General features: G+C 50.8%; 1 protein-coding gene across 2 annotated transcripts in view; it reads right to left on the reverse strand.

The window, feature by feature from the left end:
- LOC119445561 (LIM/homeobox protein Lhx5) overlaps positions 1 to 18,031 on the reverse strand; it is a 171,466-nt gene that overhangs the window by 40,514 nt on the left and 112,921 nt on the right. For both annotated transcript variants that reach the window (XM_049663404.1, XM_037709828.2), the window contains one exon: positions 17,262 to 17,692. In XM_049663404.1, the coding sequence (XP_049519361.1) occupies positions 17,262 to 17,692 (431 nt within the window). The remainder of the gene's footprint in view (positions 1 to 17,261; positions 17,693 to 18,031) is intronic.

Here is an 18,031-nt window from a genome sequence, read left to right on the forward strand (position 1 = left end):
AGGGAGGAAGACGGGAGCACGCCGCCGGCCGTAGGGGGAAGGCGTTCGCTTTCTCTTTTCCTCCTTTTCATTTCCTCTTCGCTCTATTATTTCTCGTTTACTCCTTCGTTCGCTCCGCTCCTCGCGCCCGCTCGCTCGCAGGCTGCCCGTCCGGGGCTCGGCTGGCTTTGCCCGCCCGGCTATAGTGCGTTGTTCGCTGTCTTGCCGTGATCGGTGGATGAAGGGGAGAAAAAAAAATGAGAACCACGAGAAGCAAGTAGAAAATAAAAGGAAGTCCCGGAATCAAGCAAAAATAAGAATTGGACGGCTGCACAGGGCGACGACTGCATCGACTTCTTTCTCCGCGGTGGATCCTCCGGATGGAGTCGTTTGCGCCACATCTCCCGTTTCAAGCCCTGGCTTCTTTATTTTCCTTTCTCTAGGGGCTCTCTGTTCACTCTTCTTTTTTTTTCCTTCTGGAGAGCTGCCTCAGTATTTTGATGTTGTGCCTGCCAGCCAGCCAGCCCTCCCTGTTCGAGCCTTATACTCTTCCTTCGTTCACATTTCCACGTGTCTCTTGTTATCAATTATTTCGTTTATTCGGGCTTTTTCTTTCTCTCTCAACTTCACTTTTTATCTGTTTCCTTACTTCCCAGCCACGCTGTGCTGCGAAGCCGCCCCTGCGTCTCCATCTCGGGGCAACGTCGGCCATCCCTCGTTCTTCACCGACTCCTTCTTCGCCCCCGGCTACTTTTGTTTTCCCTTACACCGGATCGTCCGTAAAGCGCTGTTAGGCCTCGCTGTTCTCGAGACAACGGGCGCCGCGAGGGTCAGCTACTGACGCGAGGGGGCACTGTTAGCAAAGTGGAGCTCTGGTTACGTTCCTTTTACGTTAACTGAGCTCAGAACGACGTGCGGAATATTGTCGTTTGTTCTGGTGCCCGCGTTTGCAGACGTATTTTCCTGGTTAGAATTAGAATCGGTTTTCTCCTATAACCCGGCTTCTGTAAATCTGCCTCCGTGACTGTATCCTTCATGGTGGTCAGCAGTCTGTAGCGCACCCTTCTGTCTAAATAAGGATCGGGGCGTCGAGTTTAATTTTCCCGTACCCAACCCGCCGTTTCCTGCTTCGGTGTGAGTCGCTCGCCGGTGGGATTTCGGGCACCTGTCACCCTTTCGTTATTGGAAAACTTATACGCCGTATATAGTAGGAGGCTCCGAGTGACATGAATCATGAAAGCCCTCTGTCAGGTCGTCACTGGACATTGCCCAGGACACAGTGGCAAAATGCTTGAGTGAATGCTTTAGATGCGAATATTGAAGATTGACGACTGAGCTTCGGGCAGCAGTTTGAAGGTCGAGACCCGCTTCGCATTTGCTTTCCTATCCAAGCTAAACACAGGTCGCAGGCTCCTGTTATTCTATTTATGTGGAACACCCAAATCAAAGAAAGTGCTCTAAACGAGCAGCTTTCGCGCAGAAATCTAACTGGCTTTACTGCGATATCACGCGCATGCCAGGGTCCGCAGCCACCTGACCTCCGGCTGTCTTGCATGCAACGTTTTGCGTTCTCGTGTTCATGCCTGATTACTCGCCGCGGTGTCTCAGCGGCCATGGCCTTCTCCTGGTGAACCCGAGGTCGCGAGTTCGACCCCCGGCATCGCGACAACGTATGGAGTCGGCATGCAAAAACGCTCGAGTGCCGAGTTTTTGCTGCTACACGTTAGAGAACCCCAAGTGGTTAGAATTGATACTGCCATTCATTGCGGCGTCGCTGAGGGTCCCGGTGTTTCTTTAGAATGTCAAGACCAATCGATCGATCAATCACGGTCTTCCCTTGGTTGCGAGGAATCCGAGCAAATTTTTGTTGACCAATTCCGCACTTCGGAAACCGGCATCAGTGAGTGATCCGACGTAGCGTGACTGAATTGTTAGAGAGACGCATATTGATAGTTTGCCGCGACGGCGTCCTCCATATAAGTGCATTTATGACTGACATTTCTGCATATCCTCCTGAGACCCGAATACAACTATGCGATATAATCGCTCTTCGAGGTGGTTTTTATTGTCTACTGTCATGTTATAAACTTGAAAAATAATTTTTAAAGTTTAAGTACCACGGTTAGACGCCAAAAACTGCGTCTTCATGTACGTGAACATCTCCTCATCTCCTCATGTTTGTTATAGTAAAAACTGCATTTCATGACTTAAACGCAGAGAAGAAGATGTAACTACGTGTAGTACATTGCCATGTTGCTGGCGCGTCCGGTCTTTTTCACGCAATCTCAGTGATTTCGAAACACACCTCAAGTTTGCTTTCGTCCACCTGGGAAGACGGATCTAGATCAATTCTAGATCTATATCAAGGTCTAGATCAATTGAGCGTCAAATTCTTCGAAAGCGGATGAGAAGAATAGGAGTAAACCACTTCTTTATAGTTACACATGCACCCTACTTTATACCCGGAATGAATATTTTGCGTAATCACTTGCGAGTAAATATACTTCTTTTTCTTTCTGGGGTTTTACGTGCCAAAACCAGTTCTGATTATGAGTCACGCCGTAGTGGAGGGCTCCGGATTAATTATGAGTTTATAACCACCTGGGGTTCTTTAACGTGCACTACAACACAAGCACACGGGCGTTTTTGCATTTCGCCTCCATCAAAATGCGGCCGCCGCGGCCTATAAAAAGATGTAGAATGCAATGTGCAATGTATTGTATACACAGGGAGTCCTAGGAGGATATGTGGCGCTCCAAATAAGTGCGAAATTTTTTATTATGCAATATGGAACAGAATCTACCCGATTCCTTGCTGGACTGCTAAGCGTGTTTCGCGATCCAAGTGTCTCCCGCAGCCAAGGTACGTGACAAGTGCAGCGGAGAGCACTTTTCTTACCGATAGAAAGCGGCCCGGGTATTTATCTTGGCCGGTGTAATAAACAGACCTGGTATAATCATGAGCCATGAGGTTATGGGTTACGTTTGCCCGCAGCACCAAGGATGTGAAGAAAATGAAAGAAATGGACAGCAAAAGCGCTCGCTGCGTCTATTGCTTGCTCATTCGTTTGCATCTTAGTGCACTACACCCACTACACTCTTAATCCAACCTAACCTAGACTAAACTAATTCAATGAGCAACCGGCAAGGTATTCAGCATGACGTAGAACTGTGAGAGCCTCCAACCTACCTTTAATATTGTAACATAGCACCCATCGCATAACGACGGATGTATATATCGTATTCGCCGGAAATCAAGCATTCGAACCTTGGTGCCCCAGTACAGCTTCGAATATCAAGAACCTAGTGGAAAACACATTGGATAGAGCTTAAAAGCGCGCGCGGCAGTATAATTGCGCAAGTTAGGACAAAAAGGTTTTTAAAATGAGGGAAGGAAACGTTCACGTGGGGAGGCTGCAAAGAAAACAAAACAGCGGCCAGACGGCGTTGAATAGAAAAGAAAGCAAACGACGAAGAAGTTTTCGGTCCTCGAAAACAATGACCGCCCCAGGCTAAACAGTGGGAGAAGCAGGACCTCGGAATAGCAGAAGTGTCGCGCCCAACGTCCCCTCTCTTCTTTTTCTGCAACGACCTCCCACACGAAATCGCTCTCGAAAAAAAACAATGGCCCTGCAGCCGCGTCAGGAGAAGAACAGATAACTTTTATGTCCTTTTACCTCCGCTTCTTTCTTTTCCTCCCTTCTCCAGACCGATTCCACCACGCGTTTTCAGGAGTCGGTTTCCAGGAGTTCACGACTCCGATGTTTGTCTTCGCCGGCGAATTTTCTCTTTCTCCTCCCATTCATTCCACATCATGGCGCTTCCTATGATTTATCAGTCTTTCTTCGCCTTCTTGTTCCTCTCCTTCTCGGTATCCCCCCAGCGAGCACAAAGCGGACAGAAGCAGCCAGTGCAGAAAGAGCAGACGACGCGAGCACACGGCAGCAGACGACTGGGCTCTGCGCCAGGCGTCGTCGACGACAACGCCGGAGCAGAGCCTCTCCTGCAGGGGGGAGCAAAATAAAAGAAACCAATCCAAATCGCGAGATCCCCGGATAATAGGCGACGGGGAACACACGTACAGACAAACACACAGAGACACACGCGCCCAGAGCGAACGGGACAGAACAACGGGGAACCCGTCAAAATAAGAAGAGTGAGAGGCGGTGTGAAACGGCAGTTCGATCCGCAAGGCGCCCCACACACTCGCTATCTCCTTGCTGCTGTTCTCTTTCTCACCTAGCGCAAACGTAACAGTTTTGCTTGTGTTAATTTACTTTCTTTCTCCCCCCTTTTCCCCACTCCGTGAGTTATATTGATGTTGTTCTTTTTTCTGCGCTCCTTTTCTCGACTGCACAACACGCCTCGGCCTCCTCCATTCGTTTCCGTCCACTTGATCGCTCCCCCGTCTCGTACACCCAGTCTTCGACGCCGGCGTCAACGACGTCGAGCCGGTGTCTCGGCTGCGCAGCGTTCTCGCGCGCGTATTGTGTGCGTTCGTTTGTAGTGCGCGCGCGCGCCGACAGGGTCCCCGATTTCACAGCCGTGGGCGCGCGCGCTCCAACCTGACTGCGCTTGCAGTCGAGACGAAGAGCGCGAGGTCGCCTTCGCTCTATCAGGCACTGATTCGCCTCCCTCTTTTTTTTCTTCCTCCCGTTTTCCCCTCAGCGTTCGGCGGAAGTGAGGAAGTATAGTGAAGCGCTCTCATTTCCGAAGGAAGCGACTGGCAATAAAGAAAGGGCCCGAGTAAAAAAGAAAGGTACAGCGAACGTACATCGGAAAGGCAGAACTTGAAACGGGCGTCTGTCGCGTGCTGTTGGGTGCGAAAGAGAGAGAGAGGGAGAAACAATACAAAGAGGGAGAACTAAATGCAATTTAGGGTGAGGAGGTCGTGGACGCAAGGGCAAGAAAACTGCACTTCCCCGCCCATGGCGTCTCTGTGAGTTCAAATTGGATCGCGCGAGTCCAGCGTGAGATTTGTGCTAGCCCCCTGTTTCACTGTCCTGCACTGCTTCCGTGGACGCCGCTGCCATCAACGGAATGCTGCTGCCTTGGCGTTTATGATGTTTTTGCGACGGTACGCTTCAGGCTTGCTATTGTTTTTCCCTCTATCTCCGCCCACTTTCAACTCACGAGCCACATACCTTTCATTATACTTTCCTTTCAATATACTTTTATTAAACTACTTTCTGGTTTCGGTGTCGGGCCCAGGTCTGCATGATATCTTGTTTCGCTTTCATGATGCCCAAGTTCTTGTTTTATCCTTGTAGGTATGTAATTTTAAAACCACCCACCCAACTGGAAGCGCCAGAGCGGTTTACTACGACGTCGAAACATCACCTTTCGGCGTAGGCACAATATCGAATGGCTCAAAAACTTTATTCCTCAATGTTAAGTGTCCAAGAGCGGTGGCGACAATGCGATATGGAAGACATCCAGCCAATGCGCCGAAAGCATGTGTCTTCCCGAGAAGCGTGCTTCTCTGCATATGTTGCCTTTATGCGGCGAAGCAAACAAGCGCGTTCTTTTCGTGCGACACGCATATTTTTTTTTTTTAATGGCCGGGAATACAATAGGCGGCGAAAATGCTGAACTGAAATGTAAACAAAAAGATATGTGACAAATGCTACGCCGAGTTTATCGGACCTTTCCGTGCCTTATCAGAGTCACTGATGAACAGTAGCTGACGAAGGATGAACATTTAGTGTCGCGGACGTCCCCTAGATTAAAGTCCGAAAATGTATAGACTATCCGTTACCACGGCAATGCTTTATTTGAAGCATGTGCTTCTCTTCTTGAGCGCATGCCTTTTGCATAAGGAGTGGCTTTAAGGCTATACCCCGAATAAAGGGTGTATCTCAAGTACGCCCTTTTCTAGACAGGGGTATAGTACTAATTCACGCGCACCAACACGCGTCTACGTCCGCTCTTCGTCATTAAAGCAAAACTACAGGAAATAAAGCAACGTTTTAGCCGGGTAAAGACACGGCAGCTTATAAGGTTCGTATACCGAGCCCCGTGCTCTGCGCAGGCAGCGCGTGCGTGACCACCTCCGCATTGGGCCGGTGGAGACAAAGAGGGCCAGAAAAGAAACTAAAGGGCTGTTTAGCGCACGCTTCACTACTCTCGCTCTTTCTGCTGCTGCATCTATCGTTTCGTATACAGGCTCTCCTCACGAAACATTCGGGAAGGCTGCGTGCACGCCATCCGTTTCTGCGTGCGAGTTGTTTGCGCGGCGTGTTCGGGCACGACTGACTGTGGCATGCATGCGAGCGAGATCGCTCACTGTCGTCCCGGGCGAAACAGCAAGAGAGAAAGGCGTGCGCGCACCTTAAAACGTCGACGGCAGTAGCGCCGCAAAGCGGAGAGAGGGAGGAGCTGCGGGGCTAAAACAAGCGGGCGATACGTCACGCGGCTTCCTGGCAAGGTGGATGAGTGCTAACTAATTGCCCCGGAAAACGAAAGCGCATGCGCGGACGACGTGTATGGGCCGCTTGTGTGTGTACGCGCTATAGCAAGAAGTACAAAGCGGCGAAGTTTGGCCAACAGCATTTAGGTCGAGCACTCGTGTCTCGATCGACAATTGTGGACAACGTATAGTTAATATTATTCCTGAACTATACTTCATTAATAACTATGCTAATTAACATTGGGCGTCTATTATATCACGAGTTTTGCTTTGAGGGAGGAGGAGGGGTGTTGCTATATATAATAGCTTCAGGCCGCCTTAGCCTTGCACAGACTGCCCGGCCTAGCGCCGTTATAACAATTTGATGTAGAATCCAGAGTCCGTCAGAACGCATACAGGGAAAGGCTAACGGTGAGAATGGAGTTTAACCGCGGTGCACGCACTGTCCACTGCGCGCCATCCATGACATGCGTCAAGTGGAACTATTAGACCAGTTTGCTTGCCCACAGGAACTTCAGTTTCAGTTGAAGCAGGCAGTCTGATTTCAAATGTGGCAACGAGTAAACATCTGCTGCTCGCACAGACATTTTTAGTTTTGCTTCCCTCTTGTATTTCCCTTCTCTCACGGAGGCACAGTGAAAACGTTCCTTTGTCAGCGCTGTTTTAGGATAGCTCTGATCTCATTTCCATATTCTGACGCTAGAGGCGTAGGTAAGATCTTAAGAATGATTGATTCGTATATTGCCACAGTTCGAGTTAAACAATCCGCTGCATGGTTTGTCAATATCTTCTTCATGTATGGGTTGGTTATTGTGATAACCAGAATATTTATTTACTCTATAGAGTAGCAATGAGTAAATGTAAAGCGAATGTAAAGCTCCTTCTTAATGGTAGCCCGTGCACGAGGAACCTCATCGCATAAAAATAAATACAAGCACTATACACAAAGCGGTGTGGCGTGTATGCAGTGACCACTAACTCAAGGTATTGCTAGACCGCTAGCTGTTTGCACAGTGGTACTGCTGTTGGCATATAGGGTGTTCTTTTCTTTTTTTTTAGGAGCACCAAAATTTAAGAAATCACCTGCTGCAGATAGCGCAATTTTATCCCTTGAACTAAATTACTCGATGAGGCGGGCAATGCTTCCAGGAGCTACCAAATGCGTAATTGACTAATTAATAATATCGCACTAATTCAGTTTTTACTGATTAATTTATAGCACATATTGCAAGTTACGCATTGTAGCCAGGCATGCCAGGCATACCCTGGCACGCATGTAACACTTCCAGCTGGTCATTCGATTGCGCAGTCGTACATGTGTACCTATAGACATGTCCTTCAAGACAATGTATCTAATTTGTCTTAAATTAACTCTACAACAACATACTCAACATATATCTCTCCCATTCAATATTTCTTCTTTTTCCGACTACTTCTACGGAAGCCCAGTAAGATATTATACAAAAAGCACCTCCCAGCTCGTACAAAAGCTTATTTCGACTCGCTTATCAAGTATGCCTAAACAATCGGCTGTCATGCTTTCAAAACGAAAAAAAAAACGAGGTGTAAAGAAGATATCGACAGAAGACGTAACTAATTGTTTCGCATTAAAGCGTACAACTATCTATAGCAAATCACACATTTACGTCTTCGTTCATTGTTTTGCCTGGTTCTAATTTCTCGCCACCAGTTCTTCCTCTGTTGCTCTGTATGTTTTCTGAGCTGTCGGGAAACAATTCTCTCCCCCCCCCCCCCCCCCATCCTCCTCCTCGAAGAAAAAAAAAAAGAAACGCGATGCACAAGAGCCTCAGCAGATGGTAGAGTTCTGGCAGACTTAACGTGAGCACGCGAGGTAAGCAATAAGCCGTGTTCCAGCACAGTTTTTGGGGAACAACAAAAGCACGAAGGCGCGAACTTAACCAGCGAGCGAAAATTACGTCCGCCTCGCCAGACCCATTCTTTCAAACGGCAGCCGAATTCGCGCCGCCGCGTTTCGGCAAAGGAGAGGTCTTTTCCTGCAGCGTGCAAAGGCCGAAAGGCGGGGGGAGGCTTGGCGGGACCGCTTTGCTTTTTCGGCATGCGGTCAAGAAGGGTGGAACCACGCTGGCCTATGAACCAGAGCGTGCTGTCAGCGTCTTTTGTACAGGCACGCAGTCGTCCGCTTAGGCCGCGCGCTTTCGCTGTATTTGTCGGTATACTTTTCTTGCTTCCCGTCAACGTTTGTGCGAGTGAGTGCGTGTGCCTCCTAACTCGATTCTTTTTTTCTCTTCGTTTGGCTCGTCTTGTCTTGTCTTCGAACCGCGAACGCGCCCTTCCTGCGCCGTGGCGGACTCTTCCTTCCGTCCGCTTCACTTGACCCCCTGCCGCCGCCCGTCCGTGAAACGACAAAACAAAACAAAGCAAGAAAAAAAAAACAATATGGAAGAAAAAAAGCGGGTGTTCTTCCTGCCGGTGTTCTGAACCACCGACGTGTCAACAACGTCTCGTCTATACGCCGGACCGAAAGGAAAGAAGATCAAGACGAAAGAAGAAGTAAAGAAAAAAGAAAGAAAGAAAAAGACGCACCCGCTGCTTGCAAGGCAAGCGACTGAAGGCGGTGAGAAGAAGCCACAAAAGTAAAGAATTATAAATACTAAACAAATGAACGAAAGCAATACGCGAGAAACAGCAGCGGGTGGTTGTGTCCGGTCTCGACCGGTGGCGGCAACTAGCGGCGGTTTCAGTGATGGACGAGCAGCAAAATTGATGCCTCGCGAGCGCGCCACGCAGGGCGGGCAAACGGAGTAAAAAGCTTTCACTTCTTTTACCACCACCCCCTCTCTATGTTTCTCCCCCCCCCCCCTTTTTTTTTGTCCCTCTTAACGCTTGGTAGGAGATGTTTAGGCGGCCACAAAAGGAGAACCCCCTGTGGTCAACACTGATTTGTAGGAGTAAATTGTAACCCCAATCCTATAGGATTGGGGTTACAATTTACTGCTACTCTGTCACAGTACTCTGTCACAGTAAACTGTGACAGAGTAGCAGGCGCGTTAACCTTTCGTGTATATACGTATAGAATACGGCTGTGAAACAAACGCATCGGCACGATAATGTGGACCCTGTTTGAGAAAATCGACTACCAGCAATGTTGGTGATGTCGTAATTGCGAACATTTCTTTTGTTCGGGTATTTTTGCGCTCTCTGCCAACACTACGCAGCGAAGCGCATATGTGTGTCTTCATACTAAAGTCATGTAGAGATCAGAATATCGATTTCATCCAGCCAATGCGACCACGTACCACTCGCGGTTCAAGGTTCTGCACACTTTTGTAGGCTTTTTATACTTACCGAGCGAGCGAGCTTCGGTGCAAAAAGAACACCCTCGTTACGGAGGCTTCTCTCAAAGAAATTTACCGCGCAAACTATAGACGAAGAGACGAATATGATTCGCCGAATAACCAAAACCAAGATTCTGATATGGAGGACTATAGGGCCAGCGTCGGGACTTAATTCCGCATTCGCAATAAGGTCCTTATATATGCAAGGATGACGGCGCGCGCGGCAGGTCAAGTGAAAAGTATACCAATTGGGCATATAGCGACGCGAGGTATTGTTGCATGAACCGGCTTCTGACGTGGCCGAAATCCCAGTGGCAAACTGTAGTCGATGCCTCTGAGAAAATAGGGCGTACGTGTATGGAAGCGTCGAGCGTTTCGTTGATGTCACCTGATCTCATCTAGACCTGAGTACGAGGCATGATCCAGCCACTGCAGGATCAAGCCTTGCACTCACGCATGGTTTTGGACGCACATTGGGTCTCGCGCTATTATACTTGCTTGCAACCTTCTGGTACACTCGAGAAGGCAGTGCGGCAATTCTGTGCATATAGCTATAAGCGCTGAGGAGACAGTTATTTACAGAGATTCGATTTACAAGTCAGCACTGTTCTTCAGTTTTAACGCAGAAAAGTGGTGTGGTGTAGCGGAATCGGACAGATTTGCGGCTAATCAGTGGTGCAGCTATGAACAGTAAATGGATCTTAAGCCATCCGGGCCGCTATTTTGTAGCGACGCCTTTTTCGATGCTAATGAATTTTCTTCCGTTCGCGAGTGTACACGGTCGACGCTCCGCCCGGGCACGAGAAAAACACAGTGAGCAAGAAAATTGAAGAAGAATATCAAGTATGTATATAAATCACTTACGCCTGCACTAATTAACACTATGTCATCAGAATACGACACCCTATAAAGACACACACACACAAACAAACACACACACACACACACACACACACACACACACACACACACACACGCACACACGCACACACACACACGCACACACACACATATATACACATATATACATCTTGCGCAGGGTCCGGATTGCCGGACACACACATTGGCGGAGGCAGAATCTCCGTGATTTTTTTGCCATCCATGCTAACTTTCACTGGTTGTTGTGGCGTGTGGCGTATATATATATATATATATATATATATATATATATATATATATATATATATCTTGCGCATGGTCCGGATTGCCGGACACACGCCACAACAACCAGCGAAAGTTAGCATGGATGGCAAAAAATCACGGAGATTCTGCCTCCACCTCGATCTGCCCCTTCATAATGCTACTTCATCCACGCACGCCTCGTCCATCGCTCGCGAAAAGAAAAAGAAAGGGGGAAATAAAGCACAATTTTAGCGTGGCTGCCAAATACCCCCTCCTCCTTCGCACGATGGAAAATAGCGGCGTGCAAATCCGATTGTCGCCGCCACATCGAGGCTCGGTCGGGTCGCCGCCGAACCCCCGCGGACGATCGATGCGCGGGATTACGGTTGGTGCGTGTGGCCAATACTGCAGGCAACCCGGCAACAGGCCTCGCTCGCCGATATACGCATATGTACGGTACAGACAAAAGGTGTTGTTTACACGCACTTCAGTACAATCGCTGAACGCGCGCACACACACACACCACACACACACACACACACACACACACACACACACACACACACACACACACACACACACACACACACACACACACACGCACACACACACACACACACACACACACACACACACACACACCACACACACACACACACACACACACACACACACACACACACACACGCACGCACGCAGATGTACACGCACGCACACACACATGCATACTTGCACGGGCGCGCGCACACATACACACGGAGGTATACAAGCGCACAGACGAACATACACAAACAATACGCATACAACCAGCACGGACACACGAAAACATGCACACACGTCTAAACACAGACAGCCCGGCAGTACATCGCGCTCATGCCCTCCGTTGTAATTTTGGAGAGAGCTGCCGGGCAGCGCACATTGTTGTGTCACTTGCCGTGTGGCCTGTGCCGGTATACGTGTGGTCCTCTATACGATGGCGGTCATTTTCCGCCCCATACTCCAAAGAGAGCGCGGAGGGGCGGACACTTCTCTGCGCCACCGTCGGCGTGCTTGTTCGCGAGCGCTGAATCCACGCAGGCAGCGCGCGTGTATACGTTTCTGGCTAATCGCAGAAGTCGATGTAGAGGAACGCGCGCAGATGACAAAGTTTAGAGCGCGGCTTGACACTGTAACGTGTCATTTGCACCTTTCCACACGGCGCCATGCTCTTCGACGCCTCCTCCATGAACACATACATTTCCTTTCGCTCTCACGTGGGCCTAATGCGGCTCCCCGGTAGCGTGAATTCGCAAAATAAAAAATTACAAAGTGCGTTAGCTCTGCGAGGTTTACGTTCCGATACATCGTTTGGGGCGCATGGAAACACCGTATATTAAAGAGGGTACATATGGCTTATGCCACTGACGACGTGTTTTCATATGAAGGCATCGTAACATCCGTGATTGATCTTCGCAAGATATGTGAAGCACGAGGGTATTCAGCTAGGTATCAAACGCGCGCAAACATCTGTAGGGTTGAGCTTGTATGTAGATTTGTGTAGAAGCTTTATAAGGAGGAATGTATTCATTCCGGCGTCCTTATTATATGTCCTGAATGATGCAAGGGCAATACAGTGACGCATATGCGATTTGATGTATTAGAAACGGCGAATGTGACGTCGGATATTTGCGAGAGAGCTTTTCTTTGAATTATTATTTCTGTTTACTAAGGAGGGCGCGGAGAGGTACTCATAACAGAGGTATAGGTCCGAGGAAGATTGTCTCAGCGTACTTTGCAAGAGCGGTAAGGGAACGTGTAAAAAAATATGTTGTATGTTATGGGTATGCGCGTGCTCTAAAGGCTATCTCCAGATGAAGAAACATGGAAGCTGCATGTATGTACGCATAGACGATGTAGCACATCGGTCTGGATATTCGCCAAGAACTTCTGTATAACTATACCACACAGTTCAACGGGTTCGATATTGTATGCTATAGGATGTAGAAAGTCGCCGTTGAAGTTTCTAAAACAACTTTTCTTTTTTTTGTAGACGTACTGCAGACACGGAACTTCAGTCCCTCTGCATCTTTCTCTATCTTATTCAGAAGTGCAGAAAGAAGGATTTCCTAAAAAATTGAAATTTTCAGCAGGAGGCAAAGAAGTTTACGCTACAGCTGCACAGAAGACACGCCATGCGCTAACGTGTCCCGCGCAGGCTCGTCACCGATCAAATTCGAGTAAATTTTAATTTGGCCCCTGGCTGTTCAGGATTTCTCAGGATGTTGGTCGAGTGGTTCGTTTCGACGTTTCAGAGCGGCCGGCGCTGCGCATGCGCATCGGTATATACACAGCACCCTCTCCGATAGCTTGCACGCCCTGACTAAACGTGTGTACAGTATATATGGCGCAGGGCGCAGCTAGCTTCTTCGTGCTTGCGCGGATCCCACGCCGGAAACGCTGCCTTCGTCAGAGTACACAGACTGGCCGTCGCGGCGGCCGGCCTAGACTTATGCATGGCCGTGCGCGCGCAGGTAATGAATCCGGCGGGTGTCTGCAGCTCGCAGCCGCCCGCACCTGACGCGCCCGCGGGGTTATAAACGGCTCGGCAGCCGAGATCCATACGACAGCCGGGAGTGCGGGGAAAGAGAGAAGGGAGAAAGAGCGCAGCGGAGGATGAACCGAGGTCTCGGAGAGACAAAGCAACTCGGTGAACCGAAACCCAAACACACACACACAAAACAACAAGACACTCTCACACGAATGTTCGCCGCGGAGGAGGAGAAGAAACGATGCGGCGGACGAGCAACGAATGGGCCGCGGCTGTGGAGAGAAACAATTAGCAGAACTCGCGTTCGTGCGAGCGAGCCGGCCGGCCAGTGGTGGTGGTGGTGTGGGTGCTTTCTTGCGTTCGGCCGAGGAGTCACACATGTGTTGTTGTAGTACATGCGCTCTCGCTCTCTCACGCAGCTGCGCCGCAGACTGGGGACTGCCGCGAGACGAACGTCTGAGAAAAAAGAAGTGGTGCCTCCCCATCGAGGCCTCGAGGGGTCAGCGGAACCTCCCCTTCTTCAGCCGGCGAGAAAAAAAAAAAAAAAAAAGCAGAGCGAGCCGGAGAGGATCCGCCGCGGCGGCTCAGCGAGAAGAGCTTGCGGGCCGAAGGGGAGTTGCCGGCGCCATTTGTTACGCCTCCCCGCATCCGCGTTGTCCACCTGACAGCTCCTCCCCTCGCGCGCGCTACGCCGACCGGCGCGCGGCCACGCACACTAGCGCGCCCGCGCGCGCGCACACGCCACCGAGAAGAAGCAGCAACGCGGCGGAGTCTGCGCTGCCCCGGCCCTGAGCGATGCGCCCGGGCTGTTCTGGTCGGCCGAGGCCGCAGTCAGTCGTCGTCCTGTAACGTCGGGCCGTTTTTTTTTTTTTTTTCGCGTTTCTCCCCTCCCAGCCTTTCGTTCCCTCCGCTGTGGTAAGCTTCGGCCTGGGCCGTGTGGGAAACGGAGCTGGCTGGCTGCTGCGGGCCCGCCCCCGATGCCTTCCCGGAGGACCCAATTTCGTGCGTCTGTGCGTGCGTGCTCGTGCCCCCGGTGGTGGCGAAGAAGAATCATGCGCATTCCGGCTCGACGCGCATGGGTTGGGCCGCGGTGGGGGGATGCTTCACTCGTTAACCCTCGCCGTTCGCCCACACTGCTTTGCCCAGGCTGTACACGTCTTCTATTTTTTTTTTCTCATTGTTTTCTCCTCGCGCAGATGTAACTCACGCCGGAGTGAACGCACTAATCCCCGCGGTGAACGCGGCAGGCGACACGCAACGCGAGCAGGCGCCCTGTGCATTTGCAGTTTAAGAGCGCCGGATATAGAGCCCGCATCAGCCGCTCATTTCGGCCACCGCCGCTCTCACAGCCACGGTCACGCCTATACACGTGTGCAACGACGCTGCGATGCCCTCAGCCGCTGTGGCCTCGTGCGATGACGGTCCTATAGCTCACGAGGCCCGTCGCATTGCTTTTAGTTAACAGCGGCTCGCGAAAGTTCACGACGAGCCAAGCAACACCGCTTGGGGTCTGTCGAAATGGTCAAGCGCCAGCTGAGCATCTGTTAGCACGGGGCTATACTAAACCACTCCATTATAAAGCATATACTACTACAGTGCACGCCTACGGGCCCGCGTATATGCGTGCTTCTCCGTCCTCCAACAGTGGCCCAAACGAAACACACTGTGACATTATGGCTTCGCATATATGTATACGCAGGGTGTTTCTAAGAAGACTTTCAGTAATATTTAAAAATAGTCGTTATGATATAAAAGGACAGTTCCTTCGGAGACGTGCCGTCAGCGCGGTAGCGACCACGGGTTGGTTTGACTAAGTAGACGCTTGATACGTGGTAATTAGTCGCTAATTAACAAAGCTATATTAAATACTTTCTAAACTTTTAATTTCAGACGGCTCATCGTAATTGGAAAATTAAAGCAAGCTCTCTGTACAAGTCACGTCAAATTTAGGATCTGGAAAAATGCGATTACCAGTGGGGAGGTGTGGCACGACGAATTTCGGCTATCAGAGCGCGCGGGATACCGAAACTGGGAGGCTGCAGCGAGCGCAACACGACGTCCAGCTTATGAATGAGGTTCTGAACAACACTCTTCAATTCCGGTGACCGCGGTTTAAATGATGGATCCGGGACCTGAAGGAGGCGCGACGTATAATGCTAACGCATTTCCCTCGCATTTGCCGCTAACTCGCCAATTAATTGTTTCTAATCGCGTCACACCATCTAATCCTCTGCCGTCATCGACTGCGTTTCCTTTCCCTTGGCATCCATTCTGTGAGGCTTTAACAGACCACTGGTAATCTGCCTATACACATTACAGGGCCATTTCTTCCTCTTATAATCTCAGCTATATATAGAACGCCGGTTACCCGCATTCGCTCTAATCAACACCACTGCCCTCCTTCCTCTTAAAGTTACGATTATCATTCGTCGTCCCATCGCTCAAGTTGCTCATCGCTCATTGCCTCATTACTACATTTGCTTACAGAAGTCGCCGCCACGTACGGCTACGCCGGCTGTGAAAAGCAACAAATTAATCGCGCAGCCTGCATTAACGCCTGTATTCAGCTATAGCCCCAACTTGACCGTCAAACCATACAAGAAAAAGCAGACTACAAACGCCTGCATGCCTGCAAGCCCTGCGGCGCCAACGAAGCGTGCCGTAGATGTATTAAGCGAAGAAAAATACACTCTCAGTTCGAGGAATCCCGCGGCGCATGACGTAACGTATACATGCCGTTTAGAACGTGGTCGTCCTCACGTGTGTACGCGTCTGCTCGCTGCCGTAGCCTCGTCGGCCCACAAACAGCCCGCGGGGCAGGCAGCAGGCGGGCTTCCCTCGAAGTCGTGACTTTCACATTGCCGCCGTCGCCTCCGATCGTGATGCGAGCGCGCGGTGCGATAAGACGAACACCAACGTCCACCACGCACGGGCCGCGCTGGTGCACAGCCAACGGCGGAAACAAGCCAGAAAGGGGGGCACTCTCACAGGGTTCTACCTCGGCGGTTGTGTGCAGTGGTGTGCAAAGCTTCGACTACAGGAGCAACACGCTCATTCAACCGAGGCAGCGGCGAAAACGAAACACCGGGAGTTTCACGTGTTCGAACGATATGCTCTTCGAACGCTTATACTACATATCCTGTGGAGTTTAGTGAATCCCGCTCAGTGAGCGCCTATTAAATTTGCGAACGATTAGGTTTCAGTATTGGTTTCCAATTAGGTAAACAAGCGATTGTGGCCGCTCGTTTTTTATAGACCGCGGCGTTTGGTTTGAGCGCAGTAATTCTACAACAAAGCAAGCAGACGTGTGCTTCCCTGTTTCACTGTTCCGCCCTGCACAGTCCCTCTGTGTAAGCGTGAAGGTATTCCAAAACCCCTTTTTTCATTTTCCTTATATATATATATATATATACTTTACACCGAGAAGGGCCCTTTCAGTCAAAACGAAAGAATACCGGCCATTTGTGATCATGGTCGGGTTTCATGGTGACTCATATGAGTCAAAAGAACGAGGTAATTCGGACGCAGATTCATGAGTATAGCTTGGCGCGAAGCCAGAGTGAATTTCATTATGAAGAGAGCGGAGCTTAATGAACAAATGGCGAGGGAGACGAGAACAAGGCGGATATCGGAGAAAGACGACAAACACGCTGGTCGTTGTCCTCGCTTTTCACGCACTCCCAAAGGTTCTCTCTCTCTGATGAGTGGCCAACCAGCTGACAGCGTATCAGAGACATGTCTCACCGCAGGATCCCGCTGCACGCAACAGCCGGCTGTGCAGTGCACCGCCGACCCAGCGGTTCGCGTCTTGTCTAAGACTCCGCAACGCTCTCTTCCAACAAGAGGACGGAAGTGAGAGAGGGAGAGAGGTGCACGCGGTATATACGTAGATGCATGCATGCACGCACCTGGATGACTCGCATGTTCAGTCCGGTCTCCTGCGCCAGCTGCTCCCTGATGTGGCGCGTCGGCTTGGGTGTGGCTGCAAAGGCCGCCTTGAGCGTCTCCAGCTGCTTGGCCTTGATGGTGGTGCGCGGTCCGCGGCGTTTGGTGCCCCCCTGGGCCTCGTCGCCCGTCGCCGGCCCGCCGGCGCCCTCGGGACCCGAACCCCCGCCGCCGCCGGGGTCCGGCTTGGGACCGTTGGCCACCGAGGCATTGCCGCCCCCCTTGGCGCCGCCGCCGCAGGCCGAGGGCGAGGCCGCCCCGCCGCCGGGCGTCAGCTCCCGCTCCACGCTCGAGTCCCTGTCCTGGTCGCGGAGCAAGAGGTCGGCGTCGGCGCCGTCCGACGGGTCGTCCAGGTCGAGCGTCGCGTCACCCGGGGAGCCCGAAGGACCGAGCACTGCGAGAGAGAGAGAGAGTCGGGGAAAAGGACGTCAATCAGGGTTGCCACTTGTCTGTCATCACGAAAGCGTTCAATGTATACGTATACGGCGATATTAAACGTACACGGAGGAGTGCGTCCCGTTCCTTGTTTGCAGTGTGTCCGTGTCATGCAGCGGCGCTACATTGAACGCTTTCGAATAGGGAAATCAAACCTGTATTTCATGCACAGAAGCGAAGAATAACACTTCCAAATGCAACAAGACGTGCGCTTTGCGACTGGCGTCACGAGCGCAGTCCCAGGTGCCTCCGAAAATTATCGACGTAGTTTTGTGCAGCTGTGGAACGAACAGTGAGG

The sequence above is a fragment of the Dermacentor silvarum genome, chromosome 3 (genome assembly GCF_013339745.2).
Source record: "Dermacentor silvarum isolate Dsil-2018 chromosome 3, BIME_Dsil_1.4, whole genome shotgun sequence".
Classification (NCBI taxonomy): Eukaryota; Metazoa; Arthropoda; class Arachnida; order Ixodida; family Ixodidae; genus Dermacentor; species Dermacentor silvarum.